The sequence below is a fragment of the Glandiceps talaboti genome, chromosome 5, assembly GCF_964340395.1.
Source record: "Glandiceps talaboti chromosome 5, keGlaTala1.1, whole genome shotgun sequence".
In the NCBI taxonomy this organism is placed as follows: Eukaryota; Metazoa; Hemichordata; class Enteropneusta; family Spengelidae; genus Glandiceps; species Glandiceps talaboti.
In genome coordinates, this window is record NC_135553.1 from 21,383,586 (window position 1) to 21,406,136 (window position 22,551).

The window sequence follows — 22,551 nt, forward strand, 5'->3', positions numbered from 1 at the left end:
TGATACAACCATTATGCACGGTCCATATTCACTGCATGTAGAACCTCACGATGGTCGATGGCTCGGTCAAGAGTCAGATCTGACCAGTCACACACAGCGATCATGGCAGGTCGATCGCGGGTCGATATTCTGTCCCATGAGGTTTGAGTGAGGCCCAAATAGTATCCAGTTATGGTTCATAATCGTGGTCATAGAAGTGGCTGGTTGTTTCTCCGTGAAATCTGCTCAAACTTGAGGTAAAACAGGCTAGGCACAACTTGGAAAATGCACCAGTATTTGAAATGACGCGGTACGATACGAATTGCATTATGGGGACTATACCATTATGTGAAGGGGGTGAATAGAATGAAAAGTGACTGTGAAGCTTAATACGTGACTCTGTTATTATACTGAGTCTGCACTTGACCATAACATCTTTAATTGTTCACCTTGTCATGTTTCTGTTTTCTGTTTTGCATGTTGTTCTAAAAATAACCATATGGCCAAGTAACCCCCTGGCCAAGGAGTGATGTACGAAAACAACCACATGAATCAGTGCTAAGAAAACATGATTTTATTATTTACCAACACCTAAACAGAAGTTCCTGAAATAAAGATATCTTTTTTTCCATTTGTTAGGTCGTTACGACTGTGTACTTGACAAACGCACACGTCAACCAATTTCTTACGACTTGGATGATAAGCACACAGCCCAATTTAAGCGTTTTCACTTATTATAGCTTAGACAGACATTACTTCATTTATTTGTGCCTGCAACTCTCGGTTTTAAAACATCCGACATAGCTTTGAAGCAAATTCTAGGCTTTTTGAAATGAGTAAAAGTTATTTCAATAACTGCTAAAGCAAACTATCTATTTCTGGTCTCTTTTGCTGTATCTGGTAACGGCCAATGACAATGTTAACTTTGTTTGTACTCGAAAACCGTACGTAAAACTGGGCTGCATCTTTTTCTAATGCTCTGATTTCTTTTTCACATTTGCGTGCAGTCTATCCCGTACCGTTTCCCTCTATACATACATACATACATACATACATACATACATACATGCATACATGCATACATACATACATACATACATACATACATACATACATACATGCATACATGCATACATACATACATACATACATACATACATACATACATACATACATACATACATACATTACACGCGCGCGTGTACGCACGCACACACACACACACACACACACACACACACACACACACACACACACACACACACACACAAGTCCGCAACCTTAGCGAAGTAAACGTGTTTGGAAACAAAATATCCGACATATCCACCGAGATATACGGCAACCGATGAATTGTTTCGCTGTATCTATCCAACAACAAGTTAGTCAGATTACCGACATCACTATGTTAGATCTAGGTAAGCTTGGTGATCTGAATTTAAGAGGGAACAACCTGCGAGAGTCACCTAGGATAGGGAAGTTTGCGAGAAGGGTATCCAAGTAGTCCGTGGATTCCAGACGAAGCAGCGACGACATACATCGCCGAAAAAATGTCCCGCCTCCACACGACCCCTTACCACGACAGGTAACAAATTATCCACTTAGACGGGATTTGTTTGTTACTGTGTGTAATGATAACTTCACATCAAGGGAACCTAGACCTGGTTTTATAAGAGACAGAGGTATACATTTCTACTCATTTAAAAAATAAATAAATAAATACATTTTCATAGAAAATCAAAACCTTTCAGCGAAAGTTCTGAGAATTGAAAACTCGCTCAAAATGTTTCATTACATGACGTTACATTTGGTAACAGATGTATTTACTGTCACGTGAGTTTTTTCTGGATACACAAGCACAAATTAAAGTCAGATACACACACATACATACATACATACATACACACATACATACATACATACATACATACATACATACACACACACACACACACACATACACCCACAGTTATACAGTCCGAATAAAAAATTACAATCCGACGTTTCGAATCAAAAATTCTTTATCAATGATATCAAGGCACGATATACAGCAGGTAACAACCCGACTATACATGGAAAAGAACGACACCACGCGAGTATTTATCAACGGTATAGGGTACGACAAAAATATTTAAAAGTATGCGCACCAAAAAGAAGTTCCCTTTAGAGCACGCTTGAAAGATAGAATAAGCGTAGTTAGATATTAGGGAAATAATCTAATAATTCCATGGGGATCCAGGGTTCCAAAACGAAAAATGATTTCCTCCTCCTCCTTCAACATCAATCGATCCTTGTCACCTGAAACCTTACAAATTCCTGAAGTAGACATTTGATGCATTATGATCGTTGGTAATACTATGCATAGATACGGGATAGTTACGATTCATTTGTCTGGTAAGACGGAGATATATAAATCATACAAAAATGACATACAGAAATAAAATGAATACAATACAGTCATTTAGCCAACTGCTGGAGGACTGTTTACATCAATAAGAAATTTTCCGAGGGGAAGTTTATCATCAGAGGCCAAAATGTGCAAAAACAACATGTGCCACATCGAGTACGACTGCATGGAAATGAACCAGCATTAACTTCCAATCTATGTATGGACCACCGTATCTCTAAGATTGGTATCACGACGCCAAGCTGTTAAAGGTGCTTCACGAAATAATGAATTGGTTAACCTATTAGAACGTAAGATATTAAAATGCGTGTATAGTATGTTCTTAACTGTAGTGGAAAAGGGATGGTATTGTTAGAGCCAATATGGGATGATTGGTATTACTCTTGTGATTATATGATTTCATACAAGCTTCCCTAGACAAAAATGACCTCTTTTGTAAAGTCGCATTGGTAACCGACACTGGATAACCACGTATTGGTGAAAGTACGTGCAAAATTCAGTAGATCTTTCCCTGAAATCCAAATCGCTACTACAAATACGACGTAAACGAAGTAATTGTGAATAGGGAATGCAGTCTTTACACTTATTAGGATGTGCTGAACCATACTGCAAATATATTGGTGGAGGGTCTGTGGTAGGTTTAGTATAAACAGATATAGATTCACCATCATACACATACATACATACATACATACATACATACATACATACACATTATTTTATAAGTTAAAATCCAAAATAAATACCCAATCCGCATCCCACTTGAAGCTGTTTGGTGTTTCAAATATCTATTCGAACTTCAAAGCAACGATCATGATCAGAGAGTTGTTTCGCGAAACCAAGGAATCGTTCAGTTGTGTAAACTGTTATCAGCTGATCAAACAAATGAATTACAGAGACTTTATTTATCACTCCTTAAAAATCAGGACAGAAGCAAATAATATAATGGAACTATAACATATTTTGGTAAGTTTGTAATTGTATGTTTGGCCTAGGGACTCTGACTGCAATAAAGTGACTATATGGAATTGTAATAGTACATGCTTGCTGTATGACGAACACGGGGTCACTGAATGTACAAAAAACCTTCTAATGACCCAAAATGCAATGTCATCAATTGTGTAGGGCACCATCAAAACTTGCATATGCAAGATATTCGGTTTTTGTAAGTTAGTTTGTATGTGTATTGTGTGTGTGTGTGTGTGTTTGTTTGTTTGTTTCTTTTTGTTTGTTCGTTTGCTTGTTTACATGCTGTTTTTTTCCGTCAGCGGTGAGCCGTTTTACTTTCTCTTTAATATTAATGAAAACAATCTCGAGCATATGCAGACGTGACATCACTGTTTACCATCTTAAGTTCACGGGAATTCTAGAGAGAAACGGTGTCCGATACCACTATGGTCGCCCCATTAATACTAGCCACTGAAGAACATTCATTTGAAATACCAGTTGTAGACTTACAACAGATCGGTTCTGCTGTCATATTCGTGCTGGTCCATGTACATTTTCAAGTTCCAGGACACAATGCAGTGCTCCAGGGCCGGCCTGACGACCCAGATGATAAAAGAGCGTTCCATTTATCTAATACGTTTTAATTAATGGTCATTATCTTATATTTCCTTTAAACTAGACTGCACTTAAAACTGCAACACTGTATCTGTTTTTCTATGTATAACCTAACCGCAAGTTATATGTATCCAGGACGGCAGCAGAGTATGCATGGCCGCGAGGCAGGCGATCGAACGTTTTACTCCAATGTTAATGATAATAATACATATCAGTTTTATATACATTGTACTGTAGAGAAAAAAAGACTGAAAAATAGTTGGTCAAGCAACTAATCGAATTCAGTTTTCATTTGTTTTAATTCACCATCACATCCATTAATCAATACGAGACGCTGATGAGAAGTCACAGGTTGAAGTTTTCGTCTTTTCGGCGAAGGTGTATTGCTTGTATCTAAGTTTTTTTTCAACGAAGCTAACATTATGATGGAAAATTTTATCAGTCGCACAATGTGTACAGGATATCGCGATCTAGTGATGAAAGCCATAATGAGCTGACAGCTGGCCTTTTGATATTTCATTGTTGTACTGTTCTATACAATGTATATGCAAATCAAAACTTTGTTTTTAAGCGGGCATAGTTTTAACCATTGACTGTGATTTAACTCTTTGCAAAAGTCCGAAAGCTGTGGTGGAGGAAAATGACACAGACGTCTGAATGATACATATCGAACATTGTAAAATGAAACGAAAACGATGTTTGGTGTGGGATATAAAAACCATTTTTGCACATCACAGAACACTAAAATATCAAATGCAAACGGATGTTTTGAGTAAGTTTTGTCATAAGTTGGACGCGATCACATGTACAGTATTTACATTTTGATCACAGACTATCTGTGATTTGTCAAGTCGTCCACAACATTGCCGAGTAGTGCCGATTGGTACGCTTCCACGGCCGTATAACACCAAGAAACAGTTTCTTATAATTGTCTGAGATAATACATAGTCTAGCTGCGAGACATTCGGGCATTCCTCTTACTTCCGATACGACAAGCGTCTCGTATCGGAAGAAAGCCCGAGGGCCTAGCAGCAATAGACTAACGGTGAAAAGAGAACAACTCCACACTCAGAGACATTCGACAATGGTGGCACGTACGTATACGTAACGAATACGTAAAATATACAGTGTGCAAAACAAGTCTGGAAGCTGGAACAAAAGACTTAAGTGTACGCTTAGTCTACGGAACTGTAGATTTCGGCAGACTTAATGTCTAGTATACTGTTCGTATACTTCAGTACACGAAGCGCATACGTGAGATCTGCAGATACAGTAAATTTACGTAGATTCGTGTCTATTCAACTTTTTGCCCAGTGCAAACTGAAAATGATTCGTAAGAGAAGCCAGCATCTCCAGTTAGCAGTAAATAATACTCACAGTTCTTGTATCACGTCCAAGAGTTTGAATTACTTTCGATTAAAGTTTCGCCTGTTCAGGTCGACAGGCTTTGTCAGACTGTTCGTTTCATGTCTTGTCGACTTGATCATACGAAACGTTACTCATATTCTAAGTAATTAGGACCAAATGGTTGTTATACAGGAAGTAATATTATTTTCTTTTAACGACTTGGTGAACTTATTTAGGATCTTTTTGAAAGTGTTTTAGATTCAAGCATCTTCCATGAAAGGTTCATGTAAACGTTACAGCCAGGGTGATAAGATAGTGTCTTCACCTTCTTGTCTTCCTACTGCAAACAAGAAGACTTAGAAGAACGATTGGTCTTGGTATTTGAAATTGACGAAACTGAGAAATTAAATTTGACAGAGTGAAATGTTACCTTTGAAGAAAATACCCCATCTTTACAAGGAGCTCCATCAAGGAAAACCACATTAAAGTGACTTGGCATGTCACCAACTCGTGGTACATTATACATTCCAGGTCCTCGTGTCAACAGTTTACCACTCTTGGAATAACGTAATTCCTCAAGTACGTACAGACCGTAGCCCTGGATAAATCCACCCTCAATCTACATAGACACAAACAAATTGTTTTGTTGTTTAAATAAAAAAAAATAGGACCAAGAGCCACTTGCAGAAATTTTCCATGAATGATATTACCGAACTGATATATTAATGGCTACATAGCAGTGTTTTTGTATGCAATATGTCGGTCATAGAATATAAATAGCACATAAAACACGCAGAAACGGGCAAAATATAGCAAAAAAATCATGCTACTCAAATACAGCTTCATGGTGCATAATTTCTACCAGATGCCAGTTGAATTATTGATTATCGTAATAATGACAACTCAAATTCTCTCCACGTTTACATATAGTTCTTGTGATATGAATATGTAAATCAAGTTAATGTGCATCTATATGATGAAATCACAACCGATACCCACCCGTACCCCCTCACCCCACCCCGTGATATTTTACCTTATGTATCATCTACTCGCATGATATGATACATTCAGGCCTAAGTATGCATTTACCAGACTGGGTATAGGGATTTACGATACACACTGAGATGAAGAAAGACCGCTGTATGATGGCGAGAGAGAGAGAGAGAGAGAGAGAGAGAGAGAGAGAGAGAGAGAGAGAGAGAGAGAGAGAGAGAGAGAGAGAGAGAGAGAGAGAGAGAGAGAGAGAGAGAGAGAGAGAGAGAGAGAGAGAGAGAGAGATGTATGAGAAATGTAATTGGAATCTCCGATCAAAATCTCCAATTGATCGTTAATAATAAGGATACCTAAAGTGGAGATTGTTGTAAGATTTAATGAATCCAAAGAGTACCTGTCCGATGTCCAGTGCTGGGTTTAGACTCTCTCCAACGTCCATGACAATATCAGCACTTTTTAGCTGATGATCACCAGTTAAACAGTCAATCTCAACTTCACAACAAGCTGCACCGTAGCTAAAATAGTAGTTGGTGCAACTCTCATGAATATTGTTTGGGTAGAAGTTGAGCTCTTTCGGAACCCTGAAATATTGAAATTTTGCACCGATTCTTATAATAATCCAGAATATTACCATTGCAATTGAATATAATGATTAAGTTCTTATTCAAATTAATTAGAAATACAAATCGTCTATCAGCAGCTTCACTAATGCAATGAATTATGAACATGTTACTCACTTGTAATATCCGGTTGCAGATAGACTTACTCTATTGAAATAGGCAGCACTTATCTGTGGATGTCAAATAAAAAGTTGGCGAATATCATATCATCAGTTTGAAAGTATATCCTATGTGTGTGTCCAAGGAAGCCTCGCCATTACTTTCTAATTTTCAAGAGCGGCAATAATCAGTTGTGTTTTACTCTGCGAGTGAGTGAGTGAGTGAGTGAGTGAGTGAGTGAGTGAGTGAGTGAGTGAGTGAGTGAGTGAGTGAGTGAGTGAGTGAGAGAGAAAGTGTGTGTGTGTGTGTGTGTGTGCGTGCGTGCGTGCGTGCGCGCGCGCCATGTGCTTTAGAATCAATGTTACAGTTGCAGTTACATAAACCACAAACCTAACTTATAGTTTTACAACCACAAAACAATCTCACCCATTCTTCCCATGTTCCCTTCGGATTTTCATTAATTATAGGTTCCAATCTTTCCATCAACGTTTCACAGGCAACCTGTAGTAAAGCAACACATCATATCAATGCTTTGCTTCACCATGTCCATGTTATGGTTGACTGGGTATTTGACCAGTGGATGGAACTATATAAAAATTAACCATGTACATGTATATGATAGGGTTCTTTTGCTTATCAATTGAAAAAAAACTGACTGATCTGCAGCATTGACTAGTTGGATCTTCCACTGTATAAGCAATAATAATTTGAGAATGACGCAAAGCCTCATCAATTTGCAAAGGCTTTCTAGGATTTCATTTCAGGCTATAACCAATTTTTGTTTAGTGCCATCATAGCGAAATGGTGTGATTGGTGAACAATTAAAACTAGCTTTGGACATTTTGGAAAAACTATTTATGGGTCTGAATTTTCTTACACATGACAATTTCAATATCACGTACAGCGATATTTTCACTATTCCGATCCGTAAGGTAGAGTCTTACCTTAACAGCATTGCCAAATAGATCAGTTCCTGCAGATGCACCACTAAGTGTAGCATTTGGCACTTTATCTGTGCTAGTTTCATTGACTTGTATACGTTCACATGGTATACGTAGAACACGACTTGCTATCTGTATTGTCTTGGTGTGCAACCCTTGACCCATCTCAATACCACCATGTGTCAGTAACACAGATCCATCGGTGTAAATATGTGCCAAGGCAGCCCCCTAGAAGAAACCGGAATTGTCAAGCTTTCATGAAACCATTGGTCTTAACGTAAACTATAAACCACAGAAATATAACGTTTTCGTCCAATTGCAATCCCATTATGGATGTTAATACACATAATCTCGTAACCTTTCGTCTACACTGCAATCAAATGCACATGCATGGCTGAAATAGATTGTAGTCTACATGTATTTTCCTACCTGGTTTAGACAATTTGCAGGGAAACCAATCTGACATTTCTGTGGCACCAGGACAATACCTCGTTTCTTCCAGCGATTCTCACTGAAATAAGAGAATAAATGTATTGCTGTGTGTCATTTTCCCTCAGGTAAGTATTGTAAATGTACAGTTGTGTCGTTATGATGGGACGCTGTGCGGTAAGGTAAGGTGATTTAACAAATTCAATTTGAAATTAACCATGTACGTATGTATGTATGTATGTATGTATGTATGTATGTATGTATGTATGTATGTATGTATGTATGTATGTATGTATGTTTGTTGCTTTGTAATATCTTGATAAAGTACATTCACCTATTAAAGAGATCGACTTCTCGTTTTCTATTTTCAAAGTCACTTTTCTCGATACACTCGGTCCAACATCTCTTGAGGTTCTCGATGTCTGGTAATTCATGACAAAATATGTCAACATCGCCTTTTCTGAGTAAATTGACTTCACGCACCTGTAGTTGGATTAAATAATGACAGTTAAAATACTATAATAGTGAGCAACTTTGTGTTTGTACTTATCGAGATTACATAAAGTCAGTAATAATAGATATAAGAAAATAATGATGATAATAAAAGTATTACATTATATCTGTTGATTAGTGGTCACTGTTATCTGTAGGTAATCAATACAATTTATCTGCAGGTATTGTAGTGCCAAGTTTGAATCTTTCGCTCTGTGTTGGATCTGCCACTTGTACTAGTTGTAACTAGAGTATCCCTTTTCGATCAGACAACCACATATATTCACTTAAAAATTGCTAAAATACCAATAACATGTCAACCAGTTGTCGATATATTAAGCAGTACAGAAACAGGTAAAAATCTTGGTCGCCGTTGAGGGCGCTGATTTATGGGTGCGGACCCAAAAATCAATTTGATTTTATCTATCTCGAATGCATCTACAAAGAGACTTTTATCCACAGTTGAAGCGATAGGTTTTCACGATATAGGATCTTTCGAGTAAGACATTGTACATATAAAGAAAGCATTAAGAAAAAGAGGTTCCCGTTGCAGTTAGTGCAGGTTTAAAATGGTGTGTAATGATGCATGTGTAGTTTTGGAAATACAAATCTTCGTCAAAGCCCAACTATTTCACCTAGTATATATTTCAAACAAATATGCCTGTCGTCAGTTAAAAGTCATTTAGCTTCAAGATGATAAGTATGAGAGAAATTATTAGCACCCGCATGTCAGAGCTGAGGGTACAGAATGACGGACGAACTTAACCCATTCCTACTGCCCCTCAAGTCTTCATCAGAGAAGCTAAACATAAATACGTGGTGACAGAATATCATTGATTTTTGTAAAGTAAAGTAAACCAGTGTGAATTAAATAAAAGCTTACCTGTTCAGGAGGCAAACCACATTTCTGAGCGACGTGGTCTATAATGGTCTCAATCACCATCATGCCCTTGGGTAGGCCAAATCCTCTCATGGCAGTGCAAGATGCAATGTTGGTCATGCAAAGTTTCACCGCAACTCTATAGAAGGGAACCTTGTACGCGTTGTTTATCTGGCCAAGCACATGGTCGCATACCTATAATAAAAGCTTATATTGAATTGCCATAGAGCTAGGACCAAAAACATCTAGACTTTGATTGTATGAGTCTCTCTCATCGTACGTTTTTTAATTTATGCAATTACTTAAAAATAGTCAAATCGAACACTCGCGTATGGATATTAGACAACAAATTAAGACAAACAGTATTCTAGACTATATCTGTCTTTTTATACCTGATTCTTGGCATTACTATCTTTAATATAGGTGGTGGCTGAACTTTCACAAAGACGCTTTGTAACATTGACAAACTTTTTCTATATATAATTTCATATCATTTCTCAATACATGGTGAAACCTGGGCTAGTTACTAGACGTGATTTAGCATTTTTTTAGAAATTGAATAATATATGCAGTGGACTGAAATGTAGACACATTAAAAAGAATGCTCCAGCCTCCTCGAAATATACAGGGTAATAATGTAAAGTTCTGTGACGACACTACATGACTTACAACACCCATTAATTTACAGATAGTACTATGTTCCTTTAGTGAAGAGTCTTATTACCCTAACTTGGAAAGAGGACTTACAGAGTGTGATACATCAGTTGTACATCCACCGTTTAGGTAAACATCTGCTTCCATTACACGTAGCTGACCAGTTGCTGAAAATCCTACTTTATATCGTGCAAAAGCAGGATGACGGGTTCCAATAATTTGCATATCTTCCTGTCTAGTCAAAACCATTCTTACGGGTTTCCCTGCCCTAAAAAGAGGATTAATACACTGTTTTCTCGTATCCGATATTAAGACGAAAATAATATAGTGTCCACAGCTATGACGGTCACGTTGGCCTAATCTGCACCTACCTTCGAACCGAACACTTGGACATATCTCTTCAGACATTTTGCTTAAAGGGAAACAAAGGCGACAGATTTCTCTATATAGCTGCATTTGTATGCCTGGGGACTCAGAAAAGCAAATTACACTGATTATTCATCACGCAAGGAAATATAGTTTTTAGGAACTCTTGATCGCTTTAATTATAGTCCAAGCATTGTTTGGGTAAGGTGTAAACACATGAGCTCCTCACTTTGTCTGTTTCGCAGAATGCCGCATCTCAGTGTACAACAAGTCTCTTCTGAGCCAGCTTTGCCAATTTTCATCAGGCTATTTCAGAGAGGTTGCATAATGCAGGATTAGTGAACTTAACTTTTGTAGGGTTCTCTAAGCATAAAGAAATACAGCTTAAACAAAATCAGCTTCGCCCCCCCCCCCTCCCCTCCCCCTCCATTAATATGCAAACATATATGTGACTTAACTTACTTCTTTGCTGCAACTGCACAAGCAGGAATGACTCGTACAGGTCCAAATAGCTTTCCGCCAAAGCCACCTCCAAGGCGACGTACTTTACAAATCACCTTGTTTGCCGGGACACCAAGAGCCTTTGCTACAACCATCTAAGATAGAACCAAAAGAATGCACTCCTTATCGTAAATGGTTAACATTTTAACATTTCGGTGTTTAAGACACATAAACATCTCGTCAACATCCTTTGTTTTGCCATTCATGTGGTGGTCATTTTTGCATGCATGCAACCTATGGACAGATGTTTTAGTGTCTCATCACACACCCAAATGATGTTAATATCTAAGTGTGTAATAGCTGAGGTAACAAGGTCAGGGTAAATAGTCGCACAATCATATTGGTCAGAATAAACATTGGTACAATACAATTGGTCAGAGTAAACATTGGTACAAAGAAATTGGTCTGTGTAAATATGCGTACAACAAAAATGGTCAGAGTAAATATGCGTACATCAAAATTGGCCAAAGTAAAATTTGGTACAATAAAGTGTCCTCATAATCATATCGAAACAGAACACTGAGGGAAACGCTTTAAAACATACCTGGTCCAATACTTAAACCGCTCGAAACTTAATTCATTCAAATCAACATTAAACAATTTGTACCTGTAATGCCATTAGATTTTGACTGCTCCCAATGATAAGCATTTCTCCTCGTTCTTGTGGTTTAGCGATACATGATTGCGTTTCCATGTAGAAGTGACTTTGTCCACCCATGTAAATTTCTCCTTCGATGACGTAATCAGACTTCTCTAATTCCTGTTCAACGTTACCGTTTTCATGATGCAGGAAAGGATGTAGATAGGACTCCTTTTGAATAGCATCCTACAGGAGAAAAGAAACTTTCCATCAATTCATGTAAATGATGTTCTAGTATAAACCCATGGGATTAAGAGCTGTTGTTCAAGGACACTCTGGCTTACGTCTAAGTTATCGCGATCGCGAAGTAGCACGCCTGAGTAAGTGAACAACTAATCCTAACACGATTAGACAAATTAAATGTGAGCATGAAGCTGGTCGGGTTTTACCACGTCAACAATAACGCATATGAAGTAGAGTAGAGTAGAGTACAGTACAGTAGAGTTACCACGGCAACAATAACGCATATGGAGTAGAGTAGAGTACAGTAGAGTAGAGTAGAGTACAGTACAGTACAATACAGTAGAGTATAGTATAGTATGGTGTAGTATAGTGCAATACACTACAGTACAGTATAGTATAGTATAGTGTGGTATAGTATAGTCACATGTAAATTTATAACAAATATACGGAAAGATATACATCTGCCCAGCCCCATTCGGTCTTGTAAGTCACCTTTTTCCAATAGTACCTATAGAAGGCATGGAATATAAAATGTTTATTCCAAGGCAATACTCACATTTATGGTAAGTATGTTTTCCATATCTTCATAATCCACTTTCACCAACATTGCTGCTTTGCGTGCTAAGGCAAAACCTTTAGCCACTATCCCGCCAATAGGTTGGCCAACGTGTTTTACCTTTAAAATGGAGAAAGCACACACATATTACTCACTTCTTAACTTTCTGAAGTATGTCGTTATATATATATATTCGTGAAGAAGGAATTAGCTCTCATTGTTTGTTTAAGGTCATGTTAATAACCCCTCAATAGTGTATTTGAGATTTTTGTAGACGTTTAAAGAAGAAATGTAGCGAGTCAAGAACGTCTGACTTCCCATTATTAACTTGACTCACATGTTTAAATTCTTGAGGGTTACTTTGGACTACCTACAGTATTACATTACATATTATTACGTCATACCTACTACGAGTCTATGACGTACCTTCCACATGATTACGTCAAGCTGTACTGTTTCTTACCTCGTTCGTAGCAAACAATTCCTCATCTGGATTTTTAGGGTTTCGCGCACTCCATGCATTGCTCCCTGGAACGTCCTCTGCTCCAACGAATGCATGAACTCCTTCCAATGCTAGGGCTTCTGTACTATCAATTTTACTACACAGTGAACATTAAACCTTAAAGGTCACTTTGGATTTGGATTAAAAATCATATGTGAAAAGGAGTTGTACAGAAAAAAAAATTGGGCCTGAACAAAAAATAGTCCAGGCCTATGAACTTCTCATGGCTCTAGTGAAAAGATAACACGAATGTGAGAGCCTGGAATTGAAACTATGTCCTTTAATGGTAAACATGATTATTTGAACATACAAAGAACACTAAAATACGTGTATGTATAAGATAACAACTAAGAGTACGGAATGATATTATTTCATTTCATTTCATTCTTTATTATATTATATTATATTATATTATATTATATTATATTATATTATATTATATTATATTATATTATGTTATGTTATGTTATGTTATGTTATGTTATGTTATGTTATGTTAGGTTAGGTTAGGTTATGTTATGTTATGTTATGTTATTTTATGTTATGTTATGTTATGTTAGATTATATTAGAAACATTACAATTATTATTTGAACTGCATTTCTCAATATCTATATTCGTTGCCTACCACCCTTTTTGTAACCTTTGTTATTTGTTCACCAAAGTCTAATAGTTTACAATGAGCCATACTATGAACCGTTCACTATAATAAAATGCTCGAAAACTTACACGATCTTGGCATGAGCCTTAGTGCTGGTCACAAAAGCAAAACATAACTCTTCTACAGAGGTGAATAAAAAAAGGTAGTTTAAATTATTTTACTTGGACATGGGCAAGTGAATGAATACATGTTGATAACCACCTTAGAAATGTAAAGTAAACTGGTCTCCTGTCCAGGGCGTGGTTGTTAAAGTAGGGATATTTAGAACGACTTTATGTCATGATATGGTTTAAATAACAATTTATTTGCATTGTTTCACTCTATGACGATGATATTGGCAATACAGATTACAAACGGTCACCTTCCAAATGGGTTTATATCTAAATGGTTCGCTGATCCTATTGTAACATGTGCAAACTAAACAAGTAAAGTGACATAAGTCGGAGAAACATGGAAATTGGTGAATATGTAAAACTGGCGCAACTTATTCAATTATATTTTGAAATGAAAGCAAAATTCAAGCATAAGTATCAACAAAATAACTATCATTTTTTTAAAGACTTGGCACGAGTAAAGAAATGAATTAATGAATTGTTTGCAACTGAGTGAAAATATTCATGTTTTTTTTAACCTGGTTCTGGTGGTACGTCATCACAGTAAACAGCTTCACCAGTAACTATCTGAATACCAGATTCATTCATAACAGGTTGTCCTATAGGGTCAATGGAAGATTCAGTGTTTGCGGCCTAGAGACATAAACAAAAAAATTAATCGATAAATAAAACGATATTTCACATCCATCAATAACGTCTTCCAAAACTGATGAATTATGATAACTGTTTCGATGTAACCATTTTCTCATAACTGATGGTAAGAGTGTGATGAAGTGTAAGGGGGAGACTGGTCGCTGCCCTTTTATTCAAAACATCGAAAACCTCTTCAAAATAGCCTGCCTCGTACACTATCATTTGTAAATATGTTTCCATGACTCCATCGCATTACATATAACAAAAGAAATCACAAACTGTTAGTATCAGATACCTGAAGTTAGAAAGGTCGCCTAGGATATTACCTACCTGAACAAACTGTGTTCCAAGTACAGATTGAGATTCCATGATATTGATAGCCGACTGATAGGTTTCTGGTACTGTTACAGTTGAGCTATTCTATAAGTGAACATAGAGGATGACATTTTTTTTAGAGTGAGAAACAGTTATGCTATACATTGGTGTTAGAAATTATCCTTTGATAACATGCAGCTAACTTGGCAGCAAGCTGTGATAGGAACATCAGACTTCTTAATTAAGGTAAATGTGCCATGCTTTCATTCAATGTCATTCGATTACAGGTATACTGCTTATGAATCATCTGTCAACTCCATTTGTAGCTGCATCTATGTGTTTCGTTCGTCTATCGATTCCAGGCATATATTCGCATATGATTTGAATCATTAACTTGACAAAATACAACATTTGCAATGTCGCAGATATATTTTGTCTTTTGATTCTCTAAAGATGATACATTATTTTGACATAATTTGACACTTGGTCGAAATTAAATGCTGAATTGTTACCGACAGAAAGAATGGACGTCATACCTCACAATTCAGCTCGTGAAGGACTTTCAAATAAAATTTAAAGAAGAAACTTTGCAGTAGTGATCTTCGATATTCTACCATCCCTCCACTAGATGACAAGGCAAGATCCTTGCTGAGCATGCGTAAAACGTCTTCAAGAAGTTCATTATTCCATTTCCTTTAAATATGATACTTTATTCATTAATAATGGATGTATTTTTGTTTATATATAAAGAAATTTTCAGACTTCTTAAGATTGTGCCAAATGTTACGTTACAATATACTGTCAATGGTTTTGTGACTTAATACATAATGCGAGTAATAAAATTAATTCATGTTTTGTGTTAATATGTCAGGTTCTAATACTGTACTGTATAGCATATATATTTATATAGATATTTCATTGTGCTTACCTCGCAGACATCCGGTTTGAAATACCAGTTGCCAAGATAACAGTGGGCCCTGTTCCGCCAAAACTTAGACTTATTTCTCTTATAGAATCGGAATGATCTTCGAACAAGACTCTCATCCCAGCATTTACCATGGCGATGTCTTTGTCATTACGGTGCACTTGATCTTTCACTTTGTAGCCAGCAAAATGTTCATGCTATGAGTACAAAGGGTTTGCATCAAACGAAAGTATGGACATTACAGAAATGAGAGTAATACCTATGTTCTATTATGTGAAGAGAATGGCGATTTTATCTATGGATATGTTGAAAATAAATATTGGTATTTGCGTATTTTAACTTGTGTGATTTCTAAGTGGGATACGCTGCGATATGATAATGCCCATTGGCCCATTCTTTCTCGTAATAGTAAGGTTAAGCAATATATTGATTTTCATTCTGTGTCATGATTGGACTATTTGATAGTTTAGATTTCATCACACAGATTTCCTGAAAGCATGCTGCTTCCTATTATCTCACCAACGTTCAAAAGCTTTCATTAATATTACATGATATACACATACCTCTTTGGTGGTTGGGACACTGACACTTAATAGGATCTCATCCTTCATTAGACACGTTGTTCTAAGGCCGGTAAAGAAGGTTTTATCAAGAGTAAGCTGACGACAGCCACCTACACGATGGTAAATAAACAAATGGCTTTATTGATTTAAGTTACTTTATCAGCGTTTATCATGATGGTGCTGAGGTTCGTGGTGTGATTGAGAAATGAAGATACGAGAGAGTAAAGCAATAAGCCTACCTTTCTTTGAAGCAACCATAACTGTGGTTCCTGCAGCCATTAATAGTGGAATAATATCAGATAGTGGACTTGCTGACATAATGTGACTTCCAATACCCTGATAATATAAATATGTTTAATCTCTTAATTGGGACAAATATGCACCGCGAATTATTGTAACATTCACCCCCACCCCGCACGCACAATACGAATACACACACGGAATAATCGTATACAACATTGTCGAAAGTCGTCAGTCAGTATTATACGTTAGAGGATAGACAGATGCACGAACAGACTATGCTCAATTACATCCAAATAAACAAGTTTTCATTAATGTGAAGTTGGTTTCTACATAACCTTTTTTTCAGTCATCAATAGTTAATCATATGCCTAAGCGTGTATTGACCCAATTATATGATTGATTATTTAGGGGGGAAATATACATAATATTTATAAATGTATATTTAGAAACTGACCGCAACGTTTTTCACTTGCACGCCACCAACATCATCCAGCATTTCGACCAGAGCATTGTAAATCCTTCCCTTGTGTTCTATATTTAGAGAAAGAAATATTGATATAATACACCGTTTTCAGAACTTTAATAAACTTCAACAAAACTTAATTTCATCAGTCAGCAGTGCAATAAAATATCTTATAAAATATCTAGTCTTCCAATATCAATAAACTTCCTATAACTCGAAATAGAGAGCTTTCTGATTGGAATAACTGAGCATCACTGGCTAGGTCACATGTATTGAGCTATGCAGTGTCATGCTGTGCTGTGTTAGTGAAGCATATACTGTCTTGTCATGTATTGTATTGTATTGTATTGTATTGTATTGTATTGTGTTGTGTTGTGTTGTGTTGTGTTGTGTTGTATTGCATTGCATTGTATTGAATTGCATTGTATTGCATTTATCGTGTCGTATCGCATCGCATCGCATCGCATCGCATCGTATCGTATTGTATTGTATTGCATCGCATCGTATCGCATCGTATCGCATTGTATTGTATGTCATTGTATTGTATTACTTACGAGGTATCTCTTCCACTGCTTTCTTCAAAGTTTGTTGTACACTCGTCATCGAAACTGATGCACCAAATATAATGACATCATCAGTAATCTCAATCTTGTTTAACTCTGGTATGTGACGAGCTGATAATAATGTCAATGTCTTCTTGTGTTGTTTTCTCATCTCAAACACTTCATTAAAGTGAAACAAAGTATTATCCATTGGTTATTTATCTATTTGTTACTTTTGTAGTTATGATTTATTTTTTAAGGTAAAGATCAGTGATGCTGATATCCCTCAAGAATCACCTAGAATTTTTTTTAAAAAGACAAAAATGATCCTATAGTATCCATGTAACATCACAAGTAAAGGGGACAGTATAAACGAGGAGACTTAACCACATTCTTTTATTAAAACAACAACTTTATTACATCTTAACGTTCTTACACAAGCTGTCAGTGGTCAGAATCAAATCACATGACCTTCTTTAAATAGCCTATTGCCCGCGTATGCAGAGACTCTTGCCCGCTGAAGACCATTAACCGTTGCGCATCTATCCTGTGCATGTTTACCAGTGCTGTTCGCTGGAGATGACAAAGTCACTACAGTGAGACACCCACGTTTATATCTTGTAGAAATGTGAATAAATATAATTACAAATGAGGCATGACATGGGGACACTCGAGCCCCTACAAAAAATGTCATGTCTACATTCAATGGTAATCTGCAAGTACAATTTGGAAATAAACCATGAAAGAGAAACTTTTCTATCGATGACGAATGGTGATGAATGGAGTGGACATGTGAAAGAGTGGGCAGAGTAACAAAATTAAAAACATGCACCATAACAATCACTATTTAATGCTTGCCCTCTTTATCCAAATTTTGATCGTGAGCATCATCAAATTTTTTGAAAAGCGTACCGTCCCATTTTGTAAGCATTAATTTGTTATATTGCCCTCACTGGCATGTTTTATTATTTAATTGTCTTTCATCTAGTCTAGCTGTTAAACCCCGGGCGATTCTGCTAACTTTAACAACAGGTTTCATAGTGCCAAAGGCGTTCGGCAACCATCCAAACGCTGATCCGAGGTCTTCCTACAAGACTATGTTTCATCCGGATCAATTGTATGTTTGCATGGCACTACCTACCTACTTCAGCATTTCCAACCACTAGTCTAGCATCGGGGGTGTCTGACTTGTACATAAGTAATTCATCGAGGGTCACAGGTCTTATCCAAGTTACGTACTTGCCAATAAAGTGTACAGTTGTAGAATTGTACCGGTCGTCAAGCTATAAATGTCGTAACAAGAATAACCAGATTTAAACTGAATGCCCCGTAAGGGAATAACTTATTATGCAAATAACTCAATAAAACTAAAAAAAACTATGGTAACAGGCTTTTTTGGACAAGCGTGCTTTCTTGGGTTAATGCATGTGCAAAACGTACATTATTCAAAATACTCATTAAAGGTAAAAGTTGTAGCAACAAACTTCATAGGACAGGTGCGTATTATTATGGTTGATATATGTACCATATTATACGAAATTTGAAGCTTGCATTTTTAAGATACAGCCTATTTTCCTAAAATCATTAATTATGCAAATTTGTCATTACAACTGTAAGCTATATCATCAAATTTTATAGGACATATCCGCTTTGTATGTACTAAATGATATTGAAATTCAAGAATACATACGTTAACCATAAGAAAACACATATGTCCTATCAAGTTTGTTGATGTACCTTACAACTGTTAATGAATAATTTGCATAATTAATGATTTTCGGTAATTAGGCTATATCTTAAGAATACATACTTCAATTTCAATATAATTCAGTACACACGTTAACCATAACAATCGCATATGTCCTGTAATACTTGTTGATGTACGTTTCAGTGTTAATGAATAATTTGCATAATGGATGATTCTTGGTAATTAGGCTATATCTTACGACTGCATACTTCAATTTCAATACAATTCAGTACATACATTAACCATAACAAATTGTGTATGTATAAAGTTAGTTGATGTACCTTACAGTGTTAATGAATAATTTGCATAAATAATGATTTTAGGTAACTAATGTATCTTAAAAAAACAAGCTTCAAATTTCGTAATATGGTACATATATCAACCATAATAATACGCACCTGTCCTATGAAGTTTGTTGCTACAACTTTTACCTAACTGTATATGACAACTGTATATGAAAGGGGTAAAATTACACTTGATTCTGTGATCGCGCAAGTCAACTCACTGCGACATACAAATAAGAGAAACAAATGCCTGTGCATACGGTAGTCGACCATGGTAAAGTCACTTTTCAGAAACCTCATTGCATTGGAGGGGTTTAATACGAATGTATGAAATCTGTACAGCAAGTCTCAAAATGCATCGAGAACAGTTCATTGTCGTAGTTGAACCCCTTTCCTTCAATGTTATGCACTTTTGTTATTGTGCAATGACAATAAGTCGGATAAGCATTAGCCTGTAACTGATATGTGTGAACAGGTCAGATAGGGAATGTTTATATTTTGGTGATCCGCGTTAATGAGTCACTACAAGTTCTCCACCTACAAAAGATACAAACAGTCATATGCAAAATATGGTCCCAGGCGCCGCCAGTTGTACCTTTAATGAGTATTTTGAATAATGAACTATATTCAGTAATTAAGCAGTATCACGTACTCTTCAAATTCAGTATAATTTGGCACATACATACTAAGAAAAGCACGTTTGTCCAAAAACAAAGCCTGTTACCATAGTTTTTTTTATAATTAAATGAGTTATCTGCTTAATTAGTGATTCCCTTATGGGAGGCACTCAGTTTAAATCTGGTTCATTACTTAGATTTGTTTTCATCATCAAAATATAAAGAGAACACTGAATTGCATGATTTTACATTCTACAGAGAAGCAACAATAATGTACACATGCAACCGATATTTTGATCAAGTAAATATCAAAAGCAATATTCCCTAACACCACCGAGTTTACATAAATGGTTAAAGTGCTTATCCTTTTGATCTTCAATGTCCTCTTAAAGCCGTGTTCTGCTCGACAAGAGTTTTGGTTAGCAGAGTGTGATCCCCAAAATGGAAACATTATTTGCTATGCGCATGCGGTATTGGATTTATCTTTCATGAAATCCCTAAACCCCGTATACATATTACATTTTGTACTTAGTATACCTACCTGTAATTCTGGTGGAAAGATTGGTTCCTGAGTGGGGTCATACCGCTCGAATGCATTAATGTTTGGAAAGGCAGAACGGTTTATCTGAAACATATGTGAGAATTAATTGATCGCATACAAGCATATTTTGTAGTTGTGCCAAGATTCTATCGGCACTATCAAAGAATTTGCAAAGTATGTAAATGGATTCAAGACAGCATATCGTTTTCTGTTTACAAATGACATTGTATGTGGATAGTATTTTACAACCGTGGTTACATACTTACATTTGTAGCATCGTTAGCTCCCATGCCACAAGCTGATGGATCACCACAGCAGCCATTCTGATGATGAGAAATGTCAAAGAAATACAGAAAAGTGATACCTACCAGGCGTTTGGCATTGGAAGACAGGAAACCCCCCCCCCCCCCCGGGGGATATAAAAACAAACAACTCTTTGAATTACAAAGCTCGCTTGAATAAGCCAGGTGGACTATGAACTTGCGAACTAAATCGCCTGAACCAAAAGATATGAATAGAGCGAAGAATACTCATTTGGGAAAATAAGATAATATCTTCAATATTCTCGATCCCATAATACACACGACATTTAAAACCTGGCATTATGACATGGCTTTTAAAAAAATGATTTTCATTATACTGAAACACTGTACATGGCTGCATATTTGCACATAAGCTAGTTCTGTTTAAAATACCCCCACGGTAGCATCTTTCACTACGCAGACCAATGTACGATACCTCAAATCATATTTCAGTCAACATCTGTCCAGGGCATTTTCTTGTGAAACACATTATGTAGAAGTGCTGTTGAAGACAAAAGAGTGTTTTTACCACTGCAAAAGTATTAAATCCCTCCAGTATCGGTCGGTAACCTGTACATCGACATAGGTTGCCTTTGATGGCGCCCTCAATGTCCTTGGTAACTGGTTCAGGACTACTGCGTAGTAATGCATACATTGACATTACCATACCAGGCGTGCAAAAACCACATTGCATCCCATGAGCCTTTGCAAGGCGTTCCTGTTAAAGTAATAAAATGAACAGTTATACTATAATAAGCTATAAACTTAGCCTCTTGGAGCTTTTTATTATTAGCAATAGACGTACAGTTCATACTCACACAATGTTGACAATGGTCACGAACAGTTGCATATTGAAAATTAAATGGAAAACAAAACAGCAAAAATTATAGGATGTGCGCAAACATACATTTCTAACGAATGTGAGACATACAAGTTGTCGTTAGTATCATGTTGACTCTACCTTTGTGTAGAGTCTATGCGACAACGTATATTTTTTATGAAACCCAAATGTAATGTGTGTGTCAGTCTGTCTTATTTCCGTTTCTCCCAAATCTCCACTGTAACCTAAGGATTAAGATAAAATATTTCCTTTCACAACGTATCACAGAGCTAGCAACTGTATTAATCGCGACCTCAACATGTAAAGCGTGAAGAAACAATAGTAGTAAATCCTACCTGAATAGGATGCAGTTTGGTCTTTGATGAACCAATGCCCTCAACGGTAGTGACAGCCATCCCATGTACGGCACACGTGGGGGTATAACAAGCATTTATAGCTTGGTGTCTTAGTTAATAGGAAATTTGTATATACACAGTCAGCCTAAGTCATAGACTGGTACCAGTCTTTTGGGATTATTTTTTATATAATCTTAAGATGTTTTGAATGTGTTATTCATGTCAAATTCTATGAAGAAAAATGTGGTCAACTTTCTTTCTATTTTCCCCAACTACTAT

At 36.5% G+C, this 22,551-nt stretch overlaps 1 protein-coding gene across 1 annotated transcript in view; it reads right to left on the reverse strand.

Annotated features, from left to right (window-relative positions):
* Nucleotides 1-22,551, reverse strand: part of LOC144435072 (xanthine dehydrogenase/oxidase-like) — a 38,393-nt gene that overhangs the window by 10,798 nt on the left and 5,044 nt on the right. Inside the window, exons 4-30 of the mRNA XM_078123619.1 lie at nucleotides 22,273-22,381; nucleotides 21,626-21,814; nucleotides 21,061-21,117; nucleotides 20,795-20,878; nucleotides 18,747-18,888; nucleotides 17,618-17,785; nucleotides 17,055-17,131; nucleotides 16,597-16,693; nucleotides 16,358-16,467; nucleotides 15,798-15,991; nucleotides 15,406-15,562; nucleotides 14,885-14,974; nucleotides 14,440-14,554; nucleotides 13,877-13,928; nucleotides 13,111-13,246; nucleotides 12,648-12,767; nucleotides 11,876-12,094; nucleotides 11,230-11,363; nucleotides 10,495-10,669; nucleotides 9,751-9,942; nucleotides 8,710-8,858; nucleotides 8,376-8,457; nucleotides 7,950-8,174; nucleotides 7,432-7,506; nucleotides 7,024-7,076; nucleotides 6,681-6,867; nucleotides 5,724-5,912 (exon numbers count right to left, since the gene is read on the reverse strand). Coding sequence (XP_077979745.1) covers nucleotides 5,724-5,912; nucleotides 6,681-6,867; nucleotides 7,024-7,076; nucleotides 7,432-7,506; nucleotides 7,950-8,174; nucleotides 8,376-8,457; nucleotides 8,710-8,858; nucleotides 9,751-9,942; nucleotides 10,495-10,669; nucleotides 11,230-11,363; nucleotides 11,876-12,094; nucleotides 12,648-12,767; nucleotides 13,111-13,246; nucleotides 13,877-13,928; nucleotides 14,440-14,554; nucleotides 14,885-14,974; nucleotides 15,406-15,562; nucleotides 15,798-15,991; nucleotides 16,358-16,467; nucleotides 16,597-16,693; nucleotides 17,055-17,131; nucleotides 17,618-17,785; nucleotides 18,747-18,888; nucleotides 20,795-20,878; nucleotides 21,061-21,117; nucleotides 21,626-21,814; nucleotides 22,273-22,381 — 3,577 coding nt within the window. The remainder of the gene's footprint in view (nucleotides 1-5,723; nucleotides 5,913-6,680; nucleotides 6,868-7,023; nucleotides 7,077-7,431; nucleotides 7,507-7,949; nucleotides 8,175-8,375; nucleotides 8,458-8,709; nucleotides 8,859-9,750; nucleotides 9,943-10,494; nucleotides 10,670-11,229; nucleotides 11,364-11,875; nucleotides 12,095-12,647; nucleotides 12,768-13,110; nucleotides 13,247-13,876; nucleotides 13,929-14,439; nucleotides 14,555-14,884; nucleotides 14,975-15,405; nucleotides 15,563-15,797; nucleotides 15,992-16,357; nucleotides 16,468-16,596; nucleotides 16,694-17,054; nucleotides 17,132-17,617; nucleotides 17,786-18,746; nucleotides 18,889-20,794; nucleotides 20,879-21,060; nucleotides 21,118-21,625; nucleotides 21,815-22,272; nucleotides 22,382-22,551) is intronic.